This window comes from Oryza glaberrima, chromosome 1 (genome assembly GCF_000147395.1).
Source record: "Oryza glaberrima chromosome 1, OglaRS2, whole genome shotgun sequence".
Classification (NCBI taxonomy): Eukaryota; Viridiplantae; Streptophyta; class Magnoliopsida; order Poales; family Poaceae; genus Oryza; species Oryza glaberrima.
The window spans coordinates 9,486,327-9,510,980 of record NC_068326.1 but is presented as its reverse complement, the minus strand read 5'-3'; the positions used below and the strand labels follow the sequence as shown (position 1 = coordinate 9,510,980).

Sequence of the window (24,654 nt, the reverse complement as noted above, 5' to 3'; positions counted from 1 at the left end):
ACTTAGATTTAGGAAGTCCAGGAGATTTGTTTTATAAGAATGTTTTTTTATGTATTACATTTGTTAGAAATATTATTATATTATTAGAGTTGTATTCAAGGGTCTATTTTTCTAGCTTCGCTCCGGGCTACTAAATTGACAGGACAGGTCTAGACATAACAAATAATCTTTTGTTGACTGTTGTTATGTTCTTAGCTTTCAAAATTAACCAACAAGCAAGTCACAGTCTCCCCAACAACTGAAGCAAAGACATACATATAGATAATTAATTAAAGAGGCCGATCATGAGAATTGATACAAATTATACAAATTAAGTAATTGATCGATCTAGTAGACCACAAGGCTTCCTTAGACCGATCGATAAATATCAAATCCATTACAATTATTACTGGCTTCACGACGACACACAATTTCATTTTATTAATTACTAGCTTGACGACTCAATTAATTTGAAACAAAGGCTACGGACTGCGTCGGCCTGCACAGTTCCTCCAAGATTATAAAAGGGAGTAGCTATATTTATGGCGCCATATTTTTCACCAAAAAATAGTCAACATGTATTTATATTTGTAAGTCCCTAAATCACATATGTAAATTTAGTGTATTTATAATGTAAGTTTCAAAATTAGATATGTAAGTTCTAAAATTACATAGTAATTACATGTGTAAGTGGGGTGTAAATTTGTATAAAGTATAGTATGCATACGTGTAAAACCTTGACCTAATAAAGACGTTAATCATGTTGACAGCCGCAACGTTAGCCTGCCATAGCAATATGCACGGACAGGATCGTATTGGCACGGGACAAAGGAAATCGGACGCTTCAAAACGCCGACTGTGATGGAGGAGAAAATGTGTCGACACAATTCTAGCGATTCCGTTATAAAATCATACAATATATATGTTGTTAGTCACCATTAATTCCCACACGTAGATAATTGTCTAGGAAAATAACTGTTAATTAACTTGACCAAGATTATATTTTGATCAGTGGTCGATCACCTTGAATATTGTGGTAGAGACGCATGCATATGATCAGTCGTGGATATGAGCACCGCTGATAATGCAAATGGCGTAGATGATGCCCGGAAGATAGCCGAGGCAGGTGAGGAGAAGGCAGATCCAGAACTCCTTCTGTACGTACATGTATGTAACACGCCGAATCAGGTCAGGACCCATCACAATACACATCATCAGATCATGCAGCTACGTCTATATATATGCATGCATGTGTGCATATATATGCACATCTTGATCATCTAGCGCGATTTAATTAGCTAATGTGCAAAGAAATAAACAATATTGCCAAAGATCAGATCAGAAAGATCGATCCCCTACCTTGCATCCGACGACGACGCCAATGGCGAAAGGAGGGAGGATGATGGAAAGCAAGATGTTGCAGAAGTTGGCCCCGACTTTGTGATCGTCGTCATGGTGATGGTGGTGGTGATGATGGTTAGTCATCGTGTGCAGGTGCAGCTCGTTAATAATCAGGGGCCGTTAATCGCCTCTCTAAGCTACTATAGCCCCCCTTAGCTTGCCGATCACACGCTGGCACAGGTGATACGTACGCGAAGGCGGCACAAGCAGGAGTGATATGACTGCTTCTACTGTGTGCTGCCAACGCCGATGACTTGAGTTGTATCATCAGCGCCTAGCCATACATATACAGCAGAGTCAATCGCCAGTCGTCAACGATTTCTTGTTAAGTTAAACCCAGGCCAATCATGTTTCGATTATGATCTAACATAATCCGGCGGCGTCGTCCACAGTTTTCTCGTTGGTCTGAAGCTAGGAGTAGACTGCACATGTACTGACAACCGTTACTCTCCTTGGCTACTGTACCAGGACTCAAACATGCCCTGTCCTGCTGCCATCTGCTTTCTCGGCTTTCGTGTGTACGCAGGTATCTCTGTCGTGTGTTTAACGTATAGCGGGTTGGTTTCTCTCTTTTTTTTTTCTTTTTTTTTTTTTTTGCTAGGATCAGACCTATCAACGTGTACCAACGCCCCAAAGCAAGTCCAACCGTCAATCCAAATTAGACACTTCAAACACCCATATAGCCAAGTTTCTAACGGATTTAGCAAGTTAAACTTGTTACTCACTCTAATGACCTCTCTATTAACCTTCTCCAAAATAACAACTGGACCTGTATATCAGCCTCTACTCCCCTTCTACTTCCTCCCACTCCATTATCCAAGAAACCAACATCAAGAGGAGCTAGCACGATGGCAGCATCGCGCGAGGGCCAGAAGTGGGGATAGCGGCACAGAGAGGAGCCGGAGATGGTTGGACTTTGGTTGGCGGCGGAAGTAAATGGAGATGGCACTGTGGTGGCCTTTGGAATCGGTGCTGAGGATTGGTGTCGAAGAGAGAGAGAGGCAGCGGAAATTGGCGGCACGGGCAAGGGCTAGGAGACAATGGCGAGGCACAACGGCGGATGGTGGCAACACTTATCGATTTGTTTTTCGAAAGCGGATCGGATGGCGTCTGAGGCGAATGCCGCAACCGTGGTGGATGGTGCATCTCCAAACGACGACTCGGGAGAGAGACTGTGGGGACAGGAGAGAGATAGGGAGATACAGACATGGAGCGATGAAGCCAAGGCTAGCGACGGCGAGGCACACCTTCTTCCTGAGCTTCGGAGCAGTGGAGGAGGGTGCCGACCGACGGCGGTGAGGGCAAGTTAGGGTGGTCGTGGGGTCAAGAAGGTCGGGCACCCCGTCATCGGCCGTGGCGACAGGTAGAGAAAAGAGATGGAGATGCGAAAGTGAGAGAGTGGAGAATGGCGATGAGAGAGATGGTAGCGGCTGACCAATTTGGTCAAGTTGAGCGCATGTTTGGCGAGTAATATGGTCAGTATGATTGAGTGTATTTTTTATCCATAGTTGCTAAAGTTTTTTTTTCTTAGAGAGTGAAATAAAGAGACTATTGGTGATGCTTTAAATTAACACATGATATATAAGTACCAATTCAGCTACCACATGATCTGCTTTTACGAAGGGGGTGTAACTCAAATGGATAGGTTTCTAGCTCGTTGTGAAACCTAAATTCATGGGCTCGTATTTGATTAATTATTTTTCAGTGGTAAACGATGTACCAGTAGACAAACGTAGCTCGTACATTATACATATATATTTATTGGTACTCTACAATACAACCAAAGAGGCAATGAGGAATGTTGGCAGCGAGTCAGCGACTGGCCAGGCGTAGCAATCAGCAGATAAGAGCAAAGTCAACGTAACTCAAAATTACTACTAAGATCCTACTCCAGTATATATGTGAAGATGTCAATATACAGCTGGTACCCGTTTTCTGACGATGTACGAGAGAATAGAAAGTCGAAACCCAGCTACGTCGTCGGTACTAATTAGCGCGTGGGGCAACGTGAAAGTCACCGGCGCCACGTGAATTCACATTTGTTCATTGCCACCGGCAAATTTTTAAGGAAGCCATCCCACTTTATTAATCTGCAAACATATAGTTACATCATTCGCTAGAACGTTGAGAAAAATATAGAGACCCCATCGACCCAACTATAAAAATTTTTTAACTTAGAAACATGATTAGCTAGAACATGTGCCATGCAATTAACTTCCCTATTACAATACTCAATCAATGGAGACTTTAACATAATCACATAAAAAAAGTATGGTATTTATAGAAAACCAACGCCGACGTTGTTCTTGAAAAACTTCCATCTTGCATCGTTGCCACCACCATTACTGTATCAGCAACATAAGGTAAGTATTTGCAACAACCAGCTACAAAATTTCCATGTGCATCTCATATGATGGACTACTCCGGTTCCTCCTATACCAGTGGTGGATCTAGAAAATTAATTCGTTAATGTCATAGCATGCAAATTATATTTAGACTATAGTGTTATAACATATGGATAAACAGTTTAACCATAAGTTTTACCGAAAGTCGTCAGTGTCGCTTGACATCGACGCTAACACTTTAGATCCGCCCTTGTCATGTACTCAAGACGATGTCAAAGTAAGCATCTACATTTACCTTGAGGATTTCTTTAGGAGGTTTATGCTATCCTTTCCATGATTTTGCATCTGTTTTTTTCTTCGTCATCCTATAATTTAGTGTAAGAGCAATAATAAATATAGCTGATCTAGCAGCCACCTGAATCCTTTTACCGTTCACCACTTGCTTCTTTCCCACCAAAGAAATCATCCCCGATAAAACCAGTTCAGCAAAACCCACTTCATAATTATTTCTTTGCCGCCGGCTTTGCTTTGCGTTGGCTTTTGATAGCTTGTACTATATTCTTCGTACGCTTCCCGGCCCAAAATCCCGCACAACTACACCCAGCAGCACGGCCCAGTGGCCCACCCATATTGATGGGCCGGTAGTAAGCCCCATCCAAACAAGTTGTGGGCCCTCGTGTCCTACGGGCCTCGCGGACCCGGCCCGGCGGCTGGTCTACCCTCCACGCCGCCGGCCTGTCCGCCTACGCCGCTCTCATCTCCCTCCTCTCTCTCCTCCTCCCGGTGCGCTCCGTACTAACCATCCATGTCTCCGTCGTCTTCACCGCCGCCTGTGCTGGCCTCCTCCATATCTCCACGGTCGCCAGGTGCACGCCTGCGCCGGCAAGGTCGTCGTGCGGCCTGGGGATGTGTTCGTGACACGCCGGCCGATGTGGCTGGCGTGTGTATACGCCAAGTGCGGACACATGGTGGCCATGACGAAGGCGTTCGACGAAATGCCGCACCGGGGCGTGCCGTCCTGGAACGCGCTCATCGTGGGGCTACGCAAGGAACGGAAGGTTTCCTCAAGGCTCAAAGGGTGTTTCATCGAGTTGCGGCGCAGGGACAGGAAGTGCCGCTAATCTGTCAGGTGATAGTGCCAAGTGCACTGAGCGCAGGTCCGTACTTATATTACATCATCTAATTATAAGGTGGAACTGTAGGTGTGTGCGCTGTGCCTGAGCAACACGAACGCCCTTCTTGATATGCATACAAAATGCTGCTGCTAAGCGCTTCAAGGAAGCCTGTGTTGAGTTTCTTGAGTTGAGGCCCATGGTTCAGGGGTGGCGTGGCGTTTTGCCTGATGATATATCATTTGCCTACTTCATTGCAAGATTCAGCATGCCTAGCATCATATATTCTGGATGAACTTGTCAGAGTATAGGATGCTAGGTTTATGAGGCCTGAGAGATGCTGATGAACTTTTCAGGTAGGAAAGCTCGATAGGTGGTTAAGACTGAAAAGTGAGAACTTTAGAGAACAGAGAAGAGAGAGGTTAAACGTCCTTGCAAAAATTAAGCATCTTCTTCAGACTGAGGAATACAGAAGTGAATATCCTTGCTAAGGAATCTGTAGGAGATATGCTAGCACGAGCAGAACATATGCTGTGCTCTGCCTAATTTCTTTACTGATTTATGCAGACATGCTGATCAGCTGATGTACACCAGATCAGGATGATGGACAAGGAGAGCATCCTTCACAACACGAAGTCGTTATTTGGAGATTAATCTGACAGCCGTGTGGGTTGGGCCTAAAAAGGCTCACCTGCAGCATTCCAGGGCTGATTATAAAGTTTCTTCTTTGATCTTGTAGGCTTGGCAGAAATTGTGTTTTTGTGAATTGAAGTGTGACATCCATTGCTAGACTAATGTCACTAAAAATTTGTGTTTTCAGGCTTTCAACATTCAGTAGTGGAATCGTAGCAATTTGCTGAATCATCATCAAGCGAGAAAAGCAATCTCTTGGGATAGGCTTGGAGAAAACTGACAATTATATATCCTAAGGCAATATCAAAAAGATCTACCATAATATTTCCGGTACTTTTCTTTTATGGAATGAATTCAGTTAGTTATCTTTGATTCATGCCTAGATTTCTCATACTAAAGTTTTCTAAATAATACTTTACCTTTGAAATGATGAATATGGTAGTTCTGTGTATTATTTTTTTAGAGAACATGAAGAATAAGATAATGATGCCAAAATATTTCTTCCATACGTTTAAATTTTTTTTAAAGAACATGAAGAATATTGGATTCAGATTTTTGCAATTCTAATAAAAATTTTATTAAGTGCTCATAGAACATAAAAATTGCATTTTTAGCTGCGGGATGGGAGGAATATGTTAAAGGCCACAAAATTTGATTCCACTGAGGTAAAATGGAACCTTTGTGTTATCAACTTCTCTACTCTCTTTAACGAATACATGATATTTACAAACCAGTTAAAGAAGTAGAGGAAAAATAATAATCAGTTCTGCTATACGGTAGGTAGCTGATAATGCTACACTTCTTTACTATAATGTACACTGCTAGTAAGTATAATCTCAGCTTCAGCAAAAATCTTTTTCAACTAACCTACATATAATAAGCGCCCTCCCTCCAATGGGAAAAAAAAAAGAAGAAACAAAGAGAAATTCAAATGCAACTGTTTTAGCATTTATCCATCCTTGCAATCCTGAGCTTCTTTACGCTGCTCAGGAAGAGTCTGTGAAAACAATAAAAAAATGAGTAATAAGTTAAATCAGAAGTAGAATGAAACGCAAATGGATCAGTTAAATATGTTAGGATACGTACTCCCATGGGACGTCCCCAACCATCATCCAGTCCCCGTCCTGGTCTTCATAGGTGAGGACATGGGCAGCCTTCTGGCCAGGAACTTGTTGATGGCACTCCATAACATCAGCATCTAATCATATCAAACATATATGATTATATACAACACCCGACAACCATCGCCATGTGTATATCATGACGAGGTGAGATTGGACCACATGAAAATTGAATTAATATCTATCGATCGATTTCGACTCGACGTGCCAAACAAGAACTCTTGAAACAAAAGCTTTCAGACTCATCCGTTGGTGGCCTGTCAAATTGCTCTAGCAAAATGGTACTAGTTGCTAATACTACTCGCTGCCGCGCGCGCTCAAGAAATACAATTTTGGATGATATATTGTATTGTTCTCTAATGCTGAACTGTTCATTCATATTTACTAAACTAATTCTCTCTTTCTCATGTTTTATACAATCTTCTAACCCTTCGAAATTGTGGTGAAATGCAGATTAATTGGTTGGTTGCATACTTACAGGTGATGGGCGTCTTGAACATGTGGCAGAGCTTGATGAGGAGGCTGTCATACCCATCCAGCAAGAGCAGGTCGAGCTTCCGGCCGATCGGGACGCCCTCCATGTACACCTTCACGAACAGCGTTCGCCGGCGGCGAGCGCCGCCGCCGCCGCCGCCGCCGCCAGCGGCCGACGCCTTCTGCAAGGTGCTCCTGAGGAACGGCTTGATCGGCGGCCAATCGGCGTGCACTTGGCTGTTCCTGCATACGCCGCGATCACCGGGCGCCCATTCATGTTGAAAGGTCTGTTAATTAATCAACTAATTGATGGAGATGATGGGTACAAGCGACCCAATTGGCCAATTGGATGGAGTATTGTTGCGCAATTAATTTTCGGGTGCACTGTATCTCCAAGAAACAGTAATGGCAACAGGAATCTTGAAGTGGTTTTGTAGAGACAGGAATAATCGAATTGGTCTACAAGTTTGGCTCATGTGAGAAATCTGACTGTAGCTGTTGATGTGTGTATTTGTACTGATGATGATCAAGTCCCTTATCAGAAATAAAAGCGTACGATGGGTCATTGACATATCAACAGATTGGTGCGTGTGATAGAACGGTTTGTCTCATTGTCTGATCTAATTAAACTGCAGTGAACTTGAAGCATTTCTCTTATTTTCTTTTATGTAGATTACAAGTTTTGGTTTGTACTATAGTAGTCTAGGTAAATATGCAGCTATGCACTGTCGAAATGATCGATGCAAGTGATCAAGATCTACTTATGTGAAGGGATAAGCGAGAAAGCGCATAGTAAGATCTGAAAGATTTACATATGCATGTGGGAACAGTTTGATCAAATCAATCGTGTGTTTCACAACAGGTAAAAACTCAGATAAAGTTTTTTTTTTCCCTTAAACTTAAAAAACTTACATAAGCCCCATCAGACTACATATACATGAGAAGCATGCACGATGGATTCGTATAAAGAAACGGAGATTTTTCCCTAAAACAAAACAAGATCGATCGATAGAAGAACATAGAACATCAAAAACTAGTATAATTACATATCGGAGTATGTATATATGTTCGAATATATTTTAAATGAAGAACAAAGCTATATGTGTTTCAATATTGAATCGAAAGAAGAAACGAAACAAAACTTATCAAACTAAACAGCATGAATCTTTGTAGCTAGGGAGAGGTAATTAATCAAAAAGCAGGCTTCGCGGCAAGAAACTAAGAAAGAAAGAAATCTAATAACCTTGGAGTAGAAGGGATGCTATCATCAGCAGCGGCGGCGGCCTGCAGGAGGGAGGACGACGACGACGTCGAGAGGCTAAGCCCTAGCCGGAGATCGGTGCTGAGGTCCCGCCTCGCCGTCGCCGCCGACGACGTCGTGGACAGCGCCGGGTGGGTGCTGCTATCCATGGAGGAGGACGGCGACATGCCACCGCCCTTGCACTCCTCCATAGCTACGAATGCTTACGTAGAAATTAATGGAGAGATCGAGAGAGAGAGAGAGAGATGGATCGAGTTGAGAAAAAAACAAGCAAGGAAAGAGAGCAGCTAGCTTGTGATGTGTATATATAGCTGGAGGTGAGCACTAGCTAGAAAAAGCCAAACTATGCTGAACTAAAAATTTGTGCGCATGGTAGAGAGAGAGAGGATTAATTAAAGCTAAAGAGGGAGGCATTAATCAAGCTGATTAGATAGATTAATTAAGTAGTTAAAAGAACGGTGGAACAATTTGGCTTGCTTTATGCAAGCGTTTTTGTTCTCAATTAAAAATAGGCTGATTCTTTCCTGTGCTTGATATCTAGGTGGACACAACTGGTTAGCCACAGAGAACTAGGATATACACACACATACAACACATATATTCACTATCAAAGTCTTTTTCTTTTTCTTAACAAATCCAGTTCCACAATCCACAAACAATGGTTTAATTAATTAACAACTTATCAGATTCCATTATCGCTAATCCTAAGCGCACGTAGTTAGTTTGTGTGATACATAGGTTACTCTAATTGCACTAGCTAGACATGACATAAAGGTTAGCGATTAATTAAGATCGATTAAGGTGTGGGAGCAGTGCAATTAGTGTTAAGCATAAACTAATCGATCGCCCAATAGATTGCCACCCATGACAGCGGACGTGTTTGGTTGGTACGGGACGCACTCGAGTGCAGCGGATGTGACCACCACCACCACCACCACAACCAAAATCTCCCTGTGTGAGCCCCTCTCCCACTTGTACACCAAGCTTTGGTTAATTAGATTGCTTGCTTGCTCCTCTTGTGTGATCGATCATGGAGACGATGCCAAACAGCCATCAATCATGTGTGCACGCTCGGAATAATGAAGCTAACCAACAGTGTACGTTCGTCCGTCAGATCAATCCACATATATATATATATATATATATATATATATATATATATATATATATATATATACACACCTGACGAATGATCGATCGGACCTGTTCGTCACGTGATTGACGGTTCGCATGGATAATCGATTATCCAGTGTGGTCCACGTAACGCGGTTGGACCACCCGCACATAAAAATATTGATTTTCGCAGACACCTGGCGCAGACGGGCTGGACCTCCGCACGGGAAAATCCATTTTGACCGCACAGAAAAATTGAATATGTAGTAGTGGTGGTATGATGCAGTTAGAAAGGAGTACCTTACAGTAACTTTAGATAAACATTTCACAATACTACAATAATAGCAAACTATTTTTTTTAAAAAAAAACATAACCTTATCTCACTTATGTGATATGTGTTTGACATGTAAGGGGGCTCATGTTATACACTTGTGAGTATTTACATGTGCGTTCAAGGATGAACCCAACCTATGTAAACTTGTGAGTATTTACATATGTTTCGAGGATGGACCTAACCTATCCAACAAAGTTTGCAGTTCTCTTATAAAATTATTAGCTATCGTTATACGTTACTTTTGCACAATATGCGCTAAAGTTATAACAAATTGACAGTTTTGAAGAAATATATGCAGTTTTATGAATTTTACCTCATAATAAAAAAATAAACATTTGAAAAGTTGTTGAAGATGAAGTTGTAATTGAAACTTATCCGGCCTAAACATGAGGAAATAGGTACTTACGGAGGGAGCAGTTAGGCTAGCGGCGTGTGTAGTCGTACTCTACGTACGTACATTCGTGGTTGGGTAAATGCATGCGCGGGCGGGCGGGCGGTAGCGGGGGGAGAGATGAGGGGGACGTGGTTGACACAGCGGCAGCGCCTTGCCGCGGCAGGGGGACACACGCAGGCGACACGGGAGGGGACAACCCCGTGCTCGCTGAAAGCGATGCTCTTATAGCTCTTTGACACCGACGACCCAGCCACATCGTCTTCTCATTTTTTTTTCCTCGCCGCACTCACGCACATCGTCCATCTCGCGATCGCGATCGCGTTTTCCGCTACGGCCAGCTATATAACGCGAGGGTGCAGTACGGGCGTACGTCGTGTCATTCAGGGTACTACTACTAGTACTAGTAGTAGACTAGTAGCCACTAGCCACCCCCCGGGTGATGGACGATAGATTGATCTGATGTGCATGCCCGTTCCAGCACGTAACCGCGATGGGTCGTTATATCGATCGGAGCTTCAAGTCGTTCATCGATATGCATGATGATCTCTAGTTTTGCGATCGACACGGAGAGGGGCGGGGGCGGCCGGTCGGTCGGTCAGACAGTACAGGGAGAGGGGGCCGGCCGCGCGCGGGTCGCGTCCATCACATCTCGGTCGCCGGGGGTCGTTTTCTCGTCGAATATATGTCCAATTTCGCCAACCAAATTGCCGCCTAGCTCGTGACCGCGACGCAGCTAAGCTAGCCCCTTCTTCGATTACTTTTTTCTACGCCCGTTTCGCACGAGCTATAGACCTATAGTGAAGATCTAGGATGTTAGGACTTGTTAAAGTTTGCTGTCAAAATCAACCACACTAAACTTCTTAGGATTTGCTGAAAAAGTGTCGCCACATTATGTGGCTGAGTACAGTCGAATTTTAACGGCTGGGATGCGCTGCGCTGGACATCGTGTATACGATGCACATCCGTTTCTCCACCTGTTTATCCCTTTGCAATTTTTTTACTTTATTTGTTGATCTGGAATTGCTATGGGTTTGTAGCAGTCAATTTTGTTGTTGTAATTATGTATTTATACAAATTTACATACTAGTTACACCCCACTTACACATCACTTACATATGTAATTTTAAGACCTACATATGTAATTATATGTAATTTTAGGACTTACATTGTAAATATACTAAAATTACATATGTAATTTAGAGATTTACAATGTAAATACATACCGACTATTTTTTGATGAAAAATATGACGCCATAAATATAGCTAGTCCCAACTTTTTTTAATTATACTGCAGACACATAGGCGCACACATCACTACACACACAACACCACACTCACACACCCATAAATGCGTCCCCTGACACATGCTCTAAGAAACGGAAACAAGCACATTTCCCTGATTTCACTAAAGTTTTGTTGAAAGTCCACCTACATGTGGCAAAATCAACCATACTAATTTTTGGTATTGTTAAAAACAATAAACTAAAATGAGAAAGTACGAATCACCCCCTAAACTATCACGGCCGATCGAATTATCCCATAAACTCAAATAACAGACATTTTACACCCTCGTCTATTCATATCGGAAAAATAACCACCCTTAACATTGTTCTGAGCGATTTTGACTTGAGCTTCCACACGTAGCCAACGTAGTAATCTAGTCAGCAAAGAAAATAAATAACCTCTCTGGACCTACCCGTCATCCCTCTCCCTCAACAAAATCCCTCTCCAATCCCCCTACTCTCTCTCTCTCTCTCTCTCTCGGTGACCAACGACGGAGGCAGAGCTTGCTCGAGTAGCCGGCGGTGGAGATAGAGGCGGAGGCATAGCGAACTCGGGCGGCTGGCGGAGGAGGCAGAGCTCGCTCGAGTGGAGTTCTGATGTTGCCCTTGGCTCCCTCTCCGCCGCTCCTAGCTAGCTCCACCCTCTAGAATTTGTGATCTACTAATATGAGTGCTTATCCTAAACATGATCACCCTACTACGGAATTCTTAGGGTTACTGACCGTTGTTTGAAGCCATTGATGTGCTTCTCCTTGTTCCCTCTGCAATGCCGTCAGTCAAAGTAGAAGTAGAGGACGAAGTCCTTCGAACTACTCCAGTGATCGTCGGTGTAGCGGAAGTAGTCGTAGCAGTGAGGACATCGGCTTGATCCCAAAGGGGTTGCCGGCGATCACTTGTGGGGTAGCAGTGGCCTTCCGGTCACCACCTACGCTGTCCCGGAACAGCCGCACGTTCTCCCTCCAACGCTCAACTGATCGGATAGGGTTTTAGGTTTTTCAAGAAGATGTTCGTGGAGAGATCGTCATCTTTCCACGAAACTGGTCTCCCCTATTAATATGGCACTGAGGGAGTCGGGGGCAATCCAAAACATGGAAAGATTTGGTGCTACCGATCAATGCACGTAATCACGTAATTATGGAAATAATCACAAATTAATCGCGTTAATCCCACAGGCAGCGGGTGAAAAACAATCGTGTGGGATTTCCTCTCGATTTCCATGCCAAGACATAAAATTTCCCAACACGCCCCTGCTCGCCACCTTCCTCAGCTCCCCCTCCGCCACCGCCCGCCGCCGTCCTCGGCTCCCCCTCCATCGCCACACAGCTACCTCCGTCCCCTCCCACCGCCGTCCTCAGTGCCAGTGAGTGATGGAGGTTAGGGGAGGGAGAAGAGATAAAGGGGATTGGGGAAAGAAATAAAATAGGTAGAGATAAAGAGGGTGAGAAACTGACAGGTGAGGGCAGCCGATTTTTTTTAAAAAAAAATGTTGACTGGACTGCCTTGTAGGACCAAAACTACTGCGGATTGAGCCATGAGGATTATTTGTCTGTATGCATAGTTGATTGTAAAGGATGTCTGGTTTTGTGGTTCAGGAGCTAATTCGTATTTTTTCCTAAACTAAATGATATTTTACCATCACAATCTTGTCAATTCCTACTAACATTTTGTAATTTTAGAAACTTCTACTCACAGAATTATATCAAAAATTGCACCACTACCAATGGCAAGGTGTCAAACTAAACACTACCTTCACATCTTTATTTTTTTTTTCAAAATTTTAACATTATTAAATTTTGGCATACGAACGAATGGTAAGGTTTTTTTTTTTTTTTGGGCAATGAACTGAGCAAGCCCTTAACTAGCTTGCTAATAGCTAGCCATCTGCCATTGTCGCAGCCCGGCCAGGCCCCGGTCGCGGATCAATCGATGGATGATACATATATACTTCTATACTTCTCGATGGTACAAGGACGAAAGCAACTACGCAAGCGAGCACTACGTATACGTACTTGTGCAAAATTAATCCATGACATCAACTAGCACGATATACAAGTAACCTATAGGCTGTAATATTAAATTATTTCAGCATATATATAGTATCAACATGTTGGTTAATAAATTAGTTTGGTGTTCGGTGAAAAGGCAGGCTTCCAGATTAAGGAAGGGACGGCGACAAAAGTGAGACCACCTCACCTATATACCGCTTTGCCAGTAAATTTCCTGCCTAGCTATGTCTACTTTTTTTTATCCACTACTATTCCCCTGCAGCAAGACAGAAAAAAAAAAGCAAAAAATAAAAAGCACAATTAAAACTTCCCTCTTTCCTCTTTGTTTATTTGCTTGCTTGCACTTCTTCTGTTCCTCTTCCCAGCAGCAGGAGGACGTAGGTTCACGAAGATGCAATTCAAGACCCAAGTGGCTGCTGCCTCTGATGCAGGCAACGATGATGGTAGCAGGCAGCAGCAGTGTACTGCTAGTATTAGCTTAGACCTTAAAGTACGTAGTCCTTGTGGCATATACTACCTCTGTACTCGTAAAAAAAAATCTTTTACGACAGCAACACGGTCTCTAAAACACAACTTTAACTTTTATTTCTATAAAAATATTTATTGAAAAGTGATATGTGTATATTTTTATGAAAGTATTTTTCAAGACAAATATATTCATATAATTTTTTACATTTTCAAATTCAACAACTTGAGAGTTATTCATGATTTATATTCCTAAGGTTTGACTTAAACATTGTTCTAAACGACTTCCTTTACGAGTACGGAGAGAGTATATAATTGCTATGTTATAGCCGATGTAATGTACACAGTTCGCCAAGGCAAGTAGATCACTAGCTAACTACTCCCTCCGTCTCAAAATATATCCAGAAAATCCCTTATATTTTAAGATAGAGGGAGTACAAAGGAGGGCGCACTGATGATGAGGTATAAGTGAATTGATCACTACTACCTCCGTCCCAAATTAATGGTCGCTTTGACTTTTTGCTTGCAATATTTGATCATTCGTCTTATTTGAAAAATTAGTGCAAATATAAAAAAGATAAGTCATATTTAAAATATCTATTATCTTATTAAAGTAATAGAAAAAGAAGTCTCCACGTTTGCTTTCATGGCCTAGAAATTCTCATATTAATCGAGAAAAAAGAAAATAGAGTCAATATAGAAATACAATTTAAAAATAGCAAAATTCAGAATTAAAAATCTATCAACTTAATAAATAATATAAAAAGAAGCCTCCACGTTAACTCTCAACATCTAAAAATTTCCATATTAATTGAAGTAAAATAAAATAAAAAAATATACAAGGAGAATTCATCGTAGATAAGGACTCTTTCTCTTTCCTTTTTAGAGAAAAATTGTGTCCGATCGGACATCTGCATAGAACGATTAGTCTTTTGCTAGGAAAGAAAACCTAAGCTGGCTACAGTGACCGTGTACAATACAAATCACAAGTGTGCATCCGTAATAGGTATTGGTTCCATTGCATATCTCGATCTATTCTCTCCGTTACAACAAACCAAATCTCTAATGGCAGGTTCATACGTGCACACTCCTGATGCATTTATATGTATATCTATACTAGAAAAGAAAAGTGCTCGTGCGTTGCAATGGGTGAAAACTATTTTAACCTTATTATTATTATATGGATTAGTTATTAAGGTAAAATTCACTGCAGGAATTCGCTTGGATATATATATTTAAAAAAAATCATGAGCTGCAGTAAAGAGTCCAACCGTGTAACTTAGCATGCAAATTTTTTAAAATTAGATTTCTTATATGACTCCATCAGTATTTTCAAAAAAGAATGAACTTAAAAACCTACTCAAATACATATATCTATTTCTAAAAGCGAACAAACTTAAAATCTGACTCATACACGGATGACGTACCAAAGTACCGGCAAAATCATCTTTAATTTTTATAATAGTAGAGATTATATCTTAATGTAACAGAAAAAAGCCAACATATTCGCTCCCACTTTCTACAAATTTCCATATTGATTAGAGAAAAAGAAAAATAGAGTTCAAATGGAAATATATTTCAATATATCTGAAATTCAGAATAAAGAATTATCTTCAACTACCTAGAGAAAAAGAAAACTATTTAGAAATAGAAATAAAATTTAATATATCTAAAATTAGGAATATAAAATGAAGAAAATTTGAAGAAGAGTCTAGGTAGAAATATAATTTAGAAATATCAAAAACTCATATTAAAAATAACAATAGAGTAAATATATAAATATAATTTTAAATAGCTGAAATTCGGAATTAAAAGTAAGGAATATTGGTAGCTAGCCGCACGCGGACCACCATGCTAGTTTTAATAATAAAGCAAGTAACAAACAAAATAAATAATAATTTCATAATTTTTGAATAAGATGAATAATCAAACATTGAAAAAAAAACATAAAGCGATGAGTATTTTGAGACGGAGGTAGTACCTAACAAAAAAACCATTCGTTTCACCTTTTGCGGCTAATTGAGCGTAAGAACAATGGATTGGATTGATCACTATCTACCTACGTTTATTTTTTAACAAACAGCACCAGACCATGCGTTGTTTCATTGAATAAAGTAAAGAAAAATTATAAGGCTAGCACCTTGAAAAGACAACAGTCAGGAATAAAAATAAGGAAAAAAATACGAATTACACCCCCGAACTATCGCGGTCGTTCGAATTACCCCCTGAAGCACAAAACCGGACATTCTTCACCCTCCAACTATGCAAACCGGACGAATTACCCCCTAGACCCAATCCGCGGTGGTTTTGGTCTACGTGGTGTACACGTGGCAGTCCAGTCAGCATTTTATTTATTAAAAAAATGTGGGACCCACCTGTCATACTCCTATTCCTCTCTCTTCTCTCTCTCACTCTTCCTCTCTCTCTTCTCTCACTCTCTTTCTCACTCAGGCGCACGGCGGCACGGGGGACAGGGAGCGACGGCGGCGGCGGCGGCGGAGGCAAGCGGCGGCGGGAGCTCGCGCTACTCGAGGCGAGGCGAGCCGAGGCAATGACGCGACGGGCGAAGGACGACGGCGCGCGGCGCGGGCGGGACTCGAGGGGAGATGGCAATGGGCAACGGTAGTCATCAGTGTGCTTGCTCTCTCTCCCATCGCTTTCCCCTCCCCTCGCTTGCCGTCGCATCCATCCACCACCTCTCACCTCGCGGATGCGATTCCCGCTGCCGCTGCCGCCGCGACTAGCTAGCTCGCTCGGAGGTCGGAGGGGAGGGTGGTACGACTACAATGGCGAGCGCGTCGGAGGACGACGCCGGCTCGGAGCGGTGCTGCGGGAGCTACAGCCCGAGCGCGGACGTCAGCGAGTCGGAGACATCCAGTGACTGCTCCGCGCCGACGACCACCACCACCACCCGCCGCTTCGCCTCCTCCTCCGCCGCCGCCTCCCGCGGCGTTGCCTCCTCCTCCTCCTCCTCCTCGCTCCTCCCTCCTCCTCCCCCTTCCTCCTCCGCCGCCGCCGTTGTCCGTCGCCCGTCGCCGTCATCGCCTCGACCCCACACCCGCGTGCTGCCACCGTCACGTCGCCTCCTTGCGCCCCGCCCCGCTGCGCCGTGCATGCCGCCGTCCTCGCCGCTGCCTCCCATCCCCGTCTGCGTGCGTGCGCCGCCGCCGCCTCGCCTCGCCTTCTCCGCCGCACCTCGCCGCCTCATCCCCCGCCGCCGCCGCCATCTCCCCTCGAGTCCCGCCCGCGCCGCGCGCCGTCGTCCTTCGCCCATCGCCGTCGTCGCCTCGACCCCGCGCCCGCGTGCGGCTCGCCGTCGTCGCCTCGCCTCGCCTCCTCCGCCGCACCCCGCCACCGCCGTCGCTCCCTGTCCCCCGTGCCGCCGAGCGCCTGAGTGAGAAAGAGAGTGAGAGAAGATAGAGAGGAAGAGTGAGAGAGAGAAGAGAGAGGAATATGAGTATGACAGGTGGGCCCCACATTTTTAATAACTAAAATGCTGACTAGACTGCCACGCGTACGCCACGTAGACCAAAACCACCCGGATTGGGTTGAGGGGGGTAATTCGTCCGGTTTGCATAGTTGGGGGTGAAGAATGTCCGGTTTTGTGGTTCAGGGGGGTAATTCGGACAACCGCGATAGTTCGGGGGGGGGGGGGTAATTCGTACTTTTTCCTAAAAATAATCTACCTCTACGCACCGATATCAAGTACCTACACAGAACTCAGGAGAAGGCTAACACCGGACTGGTCACCGCTAAGTGTGATTAACCACCACTGGACCAACAAATAAGTTACAACCGAACCGTTCAAAAACAAACCCTAACAGCCGAGCAGCACTCAACTATATATCCACGTCTTTAGGATTGAAGGAGAGATGGTAAAAGAGAATGGAACGCTCTCCCCCCACAAAGCCCGCCAATATGATCAACTTGCATTAGCTAGGGCACCAATGTAAGAGGATAAAACATTTAAGAGAGCACGCACAAAATGTTGAGAGAAGTTTTGGGTTTTTGACAAGGGGGCAAAGCCCGTCAACATGGTTACCTTGTATTAGCTAGGGCACCGATGTAAGAGGATAAAACATTTAGAGAGAACACGCACAAACTATTGAGAGAAGTTTTGGGCTTTTGGCAAGGGGGCACGCACTAGCTACCTACACTGAACCAGCTTCTACATTTTCTCCTCTCCCCTGATAAGATTCTTGCTAGGTTTTTTGGATTCATACTCCGGGCATTCAATTCATATCGAGCAAAACAAAATTAAGTCTCGTCCATCCTTGTGGTTTCACGTGCAAAGCTTGATGCAACGTACACAACAAAGCCAATCTCCCTCTTCTTTACTAACTAGCTGGGTGACCTGCACAATTACGCGACTAGAACACAAACAAAATCATATATTTTTTAGTATGATTTTACTTAAAATTTATTAAATAGCTATCTCGTTGTCTTAAGACTTTAAAAGACTAAACCTTATCATCCACGTATTTCTAATTATATAGTTTTTAAATGTCACACCAACTGCTACCCCTTACTTCTGTCATATCCTTCTTTATTAAGTCTTTAAAAATTGGATCTTATAGTTTTTAGAGTTTATTGTCTCGTTGGATTTCGTTTTTATAATTTCTAGAAGTACCGTCAAACACTGCCATTATACTCCTCTACGGCCCGTCCACTCTCTTTTCTCTTTATTGTCATTGGGGTTTTAAAAATCGAACATAATTATCGTTCGGGTTTATTTTTTACTTTCTAGAAGTCCCGCCAAACCGTCAGCCGCTTTACAATTGTACTCCTTTATGGCTCGCCTGTTGTCTCCCTTCTTTATTGTCATTGAGATTTTAAAATCCAATATAATTATCATTGTTTTTTTTTTACTTTTTAGAAGTTCCGAACCTTTAAAAATTGGACCTTGTAGTATTTAGAGTTTATTGTCTCGTGGGTTTCATTTTTTATAATGTTTAGAAGTCTTGTTAAACGATGCCACTATACTCCTCTACGGCACATCCACCGCCTACTCTTTATTGTCATTGGCATTCTAAAAATCGAATATAACTATCTTTGGAATTCATTTTTTTTATTTTCTAGAAGTCCCGCCAACCGTCGGCAGCTCTGCAACTATACTCCTATACACCATGCCCCGTTGCTTCTCCTTTTTATTATCATTGAGATTTAAAAATCGAATATGATTATCAATGGGGTTTATTGTTTTTACTTTCTAGAAGTCCCGGCAACCGCCTTACCCGCTTGCTTTATGGCCTGTTTGTTGTCCTTCCTTTTAATCGTTATTAGTATTCTATTTGGTGTTTTATTAACAGTTTTTATATGTCGTATTAACAGTTTTTTTTATTAACTCTTTTATAGGCATGTTACTTAATTTATCTCGTCATGTGTTTTAGATGATCTTTTCTTTCAATAATCTTTATTTTTTTATCAACAATTTTAGTTATTTATAAATTATATTCCTAATTGAAATCTTTTTTTTCTAGTTTCAGAATTTATTTTTTTTCAAATTTTAATTAATTCCTTATATTTTTCTTTTAATATTTTTATTTTTTATTTTTTATTTTCAGTTGTTTCAAAATTGTATTCCTACTTGAACTCTCTTTTAATTTTTCTAATTTTGGATATTATTTTATTTTTTATTCCGAATTTTAATTAATCTCGTATTGGGTTCTTATATGGATTCTTCCTTCAATATTGCTTAATTTTAATTCCGAATTTCAGTTAATTTTAAATTGTATTTCTACTTGAACTATTCTTTTCTCTTTTTTATAATTTCAGATTTTATTTTTATTTTTATCCTGAATATTAATTAATCTCGTATTGGGTTCTTATATGGACTCTTTTCTTAATATTCCTTATTTTTAATTCAGAATTTCAGTTATTTTTAAATTGTATGCTTACTTGAACTCTCCTTTTCTTTTCTAATTTTGGATTTTATTTTATTTTTATTCCGAATTTTGATTAACCTCGTGTTGGGTTCTTATATGGACTCTTCTTTCAATATTGCTTATTTTTAATTCCGACTTTCAGCTATTTTTAAATTGTTCTCCCTCCATACTCGTAAAGAAAGTCATTTAGGACAATGTTTAAGTCAAACCTTAGGAATATAAATCATAAATAACTCTCAAGTTGTTGAGTTTGAAAGTTGTTGAGTTTGAAAATATAAAAATTATATGTATAGATTTGTCTTGAAAAATACTTTCATAAAAGTATACCTATATCACTTTTCAATAAATATTTTTATAGAAATAAGAAGTCAAAATTGTGTTTTAGAGATCGTGTCGCTGTCCTAAACGACTTCCTTTACGAGTATGGAGGGAGTATTTCTACTTGGACTCTTCTTTTCTTTTGCTCCAATTAATATGGGAATTTTTAGCCCCCGCAGCGAACGTGGTGCCTTCTTTCAAAGCTGTTTTAATAATATAATAGATAGATTGAACACTCTTCTATACGAATCAGAAAGATGTGGGAGCCATTGATTAGTTAGTTAGATCTAATTATGATAACCGTAGATCATATTAAAAGCCTGTAATTAAATAAAACATAACATTAAAAAATAAAAAGTCCTTTTTACTTTCTCAGACAATTTCACCGAAACGCTTGACCCCCTGAAGTGTTTTTTATTGTTTTACATCATAAACTACTGAAAACGGTTCACTTTCGTCTCTAAAGTTATATATTTCCTTTTTCGTTCCTCTCTATATAAGTCATATTTTACATTGAAATTTTGAAAGAATGATATATGCATTATAACTGGCGTCTCAACATTTTTAAAGGATGTTTCCTCATTGTTACATAGGTTGGAAACACTTAAAAGTGATTTAAACATTAAGATTTTAAATTTCAAACAAAGTCATGAAAAACTTTGAAAATATTTTTGAACTTAGATAATGGTGTCATCTATGGCTTAAAAAATTTCAGCCTATAGAATAAAACTTGTATAAAGCATAACATAAAAGAAAAATATTATTAAATAGTAAAGTGAACTATTTTCAATAGTTTAGGGGTAAAATATTTTTTGGGTACTAAGTTATCTAATCAACTAGTTTGGGGAAGTAAAATGAACTTTTTCTTGTAAATATTGTGGACTATTTAGTTCTAATTTTTAAAAGTCAATAATTTAAAATTAATGAATATTAAGTTGTACCATTTTGAACCCTCAATTTAGCATTTTATTAAGTTAATTCCGTAATTCAAAATCAATAATTAGTAAGGTGGAACAACATGGAGTCTTGTTTTTATCTAAGCTCTATATGATTTAAAAAATAACCAATCGATGCGTCATATGATTAAAACTTCTAATAACTTTATATATCAATACTAATTAACAACTTGGGCGACGTATAGGCTAATTACAAGTCAATTAACTGATGGGATCGGATAATCAGACAAATTAAATCGAAACGACGGCCATTAACCAGACAAAATGTTCTCGTTAAGGTTTCCTCGAGAAGCTGGCGATCGATGCATCGAAGGAGACAAGACGAATCATAAAGCAGGCAGAGCCAGCTCGATCTCCCCCCTTTTGTGCGAGTGAAGATTGCGATCGAGGGAACGAGCAGCTAGCATATGCAGCAGCATTCGGCTGGAAGCAAAAGCAAACTGCTCTCCTCCTACCGCTCGCTGCAGATCAAACTGCATATATGCATTGCATGGCCTTTCTTCAGACAAGCGGCGCATTGTTTTATAGCTCACCACCAACTTTTAGCAGGCACACATGAGACATACCCGGGCTGCCTCGTTTTCGAGCTCATCAGGATAGCAGATGACAATGGGACAATCATATTTAAAGAAACAAGCTATATATATATATATAGATATATATATATATATATATCTCTGTGCTTGTGTATCTGAATGTTCATTAGCTAGGCTGCAGGATTCTTTTATTCAGTGCAGGCCCTTTCGATTCTTTTCAGGAAAAGAAAATTATGATCAATTTGCGTCATTGCGTGTGTGTGTGTGTGCTGCAACTAGATCATTAAAGATTACTTGGGTTTTGACAGCAACGAGACATAAAAGAACGTTGTCTTGCTCTTGCGATTAGCAGCAGCTAAGCTCGATCTCCTTTACAAGTTTGACAGTTTTCTAAGCGTAGTTGAGCAGGGAGCAGATTGGGACAGTAGTGCGACATCGCTTACGTCGCTTTGCTTCATTCCCAGTTCGGTCGGTCGGTCGCCTCTATCATCCATCGATCGGCTCATTGCCTGCTGATTCAATTCGCATCATCACATCTCATCTCACGTTGTCGTGGCCTGTGAAAACAGGGTGTGGCCACGGGCTCACGGTTGTCAACCTCTCCTTCCTTTTCTTTTCCGCGCGGCAAACGATTGTCCGGAACTAATTAAGCTTTGCGACTTTCTGAGCAAACTCATAACTGAATGTTGGAAATTAGAGAATCACTTTTAGTATAGTGATTGAGTCGTTGTGGATACTGACTAGTTTTAAATCCTAATGCCCATAATTATACGCATATATTGATACGGTTCTAAATACTTTGATGAGTTCACATATTAATTGGCTTATTATTACTGCCACTTTGGCTTGAGCTAGCAGTGATTCTCCATCCCTATCCGTCCATAGGGGTTGAATGAATTTTCCTGCCCAAACTGCCATGAACCAGTAGAGATGCTTAGCATCACTGCTGACCCATGGCATGAATTGGCTGTGATGTTTCACTGCTGGTTCATGGCATGGACCACCATGAGGATTGAACCCAATAAAATTGATCTATTTATGCATCTTGTATCACTACCGGTTGGTTGGACGAACCGATAGTGATACGCTCATGTTATCGCCGGTTAAAAACCGATCGATGATACCGTTTTGAACCAGTAGGGATTAACTATTTTTTTATACACTTCTCTTTCGCTTGTTCCTCTCGTGTGCCACCACCAACCTCTCACCCGGCTCATTCATCCAACACAGTGGCAATGGCACGGTGTCTCTATACTACCCTGCCTCCACTTTCATCGTCACAATGGAAGTTCCAGGCAGCACCTGCTTGCAATTGCCATACAGGAAGTTTGTCAGATCCTCAGTGTCAACTACCCCATGAAGTGCTTAGGTTCCTAACACCGTCCTCCCATGTACCGACTCCTACACCATCACCATCCAGCACCCCTGATCTCTCACAGCACGTTAGCATGCCCCGCTGCAACCAACGGGTTCCTAACACGCGAAAGTGTGGTAGGGGCAGAGAGGAAAACAACAGCCAAACCACAGGAGGAGACGTCATGTATGGAGTGTGGACAATTGGGTTGGTTCGAGCTGAGCGATTTGCTTGGAGAGAATACTAATTTGGATCATTACGCTTTTGTAAGTGCAATGGATTTTTTAAACATTATACATGGTATTATTTGGATATATTTCAATAAGTATTTTTCACATGTTTTAGCATGTCATTTTGCAAATGTTGCATGTGGTGTTATTTGAATGTTTTAGTAAGTTTTTTTTAATGTTGCAATTTACACACTGGATTCTTTTTTTAATAAAAATGATTCAATGTTTTTTATAATTTGTCCCACTCTATTTTGGTGAATATTTCATCTTTGATCAACTAAAATAGTTTGACTATCCGATAATTTACTCCCTCCTTTGGAAAATATAAACCGTGCATGTAGTAATTGTAAAAGTCAACACTTGTAAACTTTGACTAATAAATAAACAAACAATATATATGTTTAGTGTGATACAAGTGGTGTCAATGGATTCATATTTAGAAGATTTTACATGAAGTTAATATGATAGTTGTCAGTGTTCTATTTATAAAAAATAATGGTCACACTTTAATATTGAATATTGTCAAAAACTAATACGCCTTGAATTTCTCAACGGAGGGAGCAACTCGGACCGATTGTCCAATGCCTAAATATAATTTCATTCGTTAGTACAAACATAGGGTCCTCTGCTCTTTATGTGCAGAGCAAGCTTGCTTGCAAATCTAAGCTAGGCATCCATGTTTCACGTAATGCTGCTCCCTGCCTCTCGGAATCCCCTACATACGCAGAGATCTGGATCCCCTAGCAAATGATGGCCAGAAGATGGATCAATATGTGAGTGTGTGTTTTCACATAGTAGAATGTGTAGTCAAGTTAATCAAAATAGAATCATCTTTGCTAGCTGCTAGGACACTGGAGAGAGTAAACAAATTAAACCCCAAGGCATTTGATCATTCATGCACAGTTCAACATCGGTCTTAATTAAAAATTAACAAAGAATTAAACATTTCAACAATTATTGGATTAGAGGCCAAATGCACCTAGCTAATAGAGTCATCAACCTGAATAAAGAGCTGGTCGATGAACGGTAGACACAAAGCTCGAGCTAGCTACCATTTTAGCTGTATGCCACATTGGACTAGCTATAACTTATACATACAACATTGCATTGAGATGTGTGCACGACAAAAGATGCAAGACATCATTCTGAGGACCCCTACCTAGCTGCTCCTCATGTATAACCACACAATTCACAACTCCTTGGCCTCTCCATGAATTCTACTACTAAATGCATGCTGTGCAGCAAAAGCTGTTTCCTCCTTGCCTGCCTTGTTTCCATGCATGCAGGGCTGGCCAGCTGACAGAGATCTGAAAATTTCAGTAATCCATTCCAGACCAATTAGCTGGAGAAACAAAAGGCTCAAAAGCTACTGGCTGGCATAAACTTGCAATGTTGGATCCATGCAAGAATGAACCCTAGCTAATAATGATTGTGCCCTTGTCTGTCCATGCAT

The 24,654-nt window shown here is 41.3% G+C and overlaps 1 protein-coding gene across 1 annotated transcript; it reads right to left on the bottom strand.

Moving 5' to 3' along the window:
• Window positions 1–6,086: 6,086 nt before the first annotated feature.
• LOC127769492 (auxin-responsive protein IAA4) lies at window positions 6,087–8,596 on the bottom strand. The gene is made up of 4 exons (XM_052295082.1): window positions 8,309–8,596; window positions 7,070–7,308; window positions 6,557–6,668; window positions 6,087–6,467 (listed from the first exon to the last, which is right to left on the bottom strand). The coding sequence occupies exons 1-4, from the start codon at window positions 8,515–8,517 to the stop codon at window positions 6,413–6,415; spliced, it is 615 nt and encodes a 204-aa protein (XP_052151042.1). The 5' UTR covers window positions 8,518–8,596; the 3' UTR covers window positions 6,087–6,412.
• Between the last annotated feature and the right edge of the window lie 16,058 nt (window positions 8,597–24,654).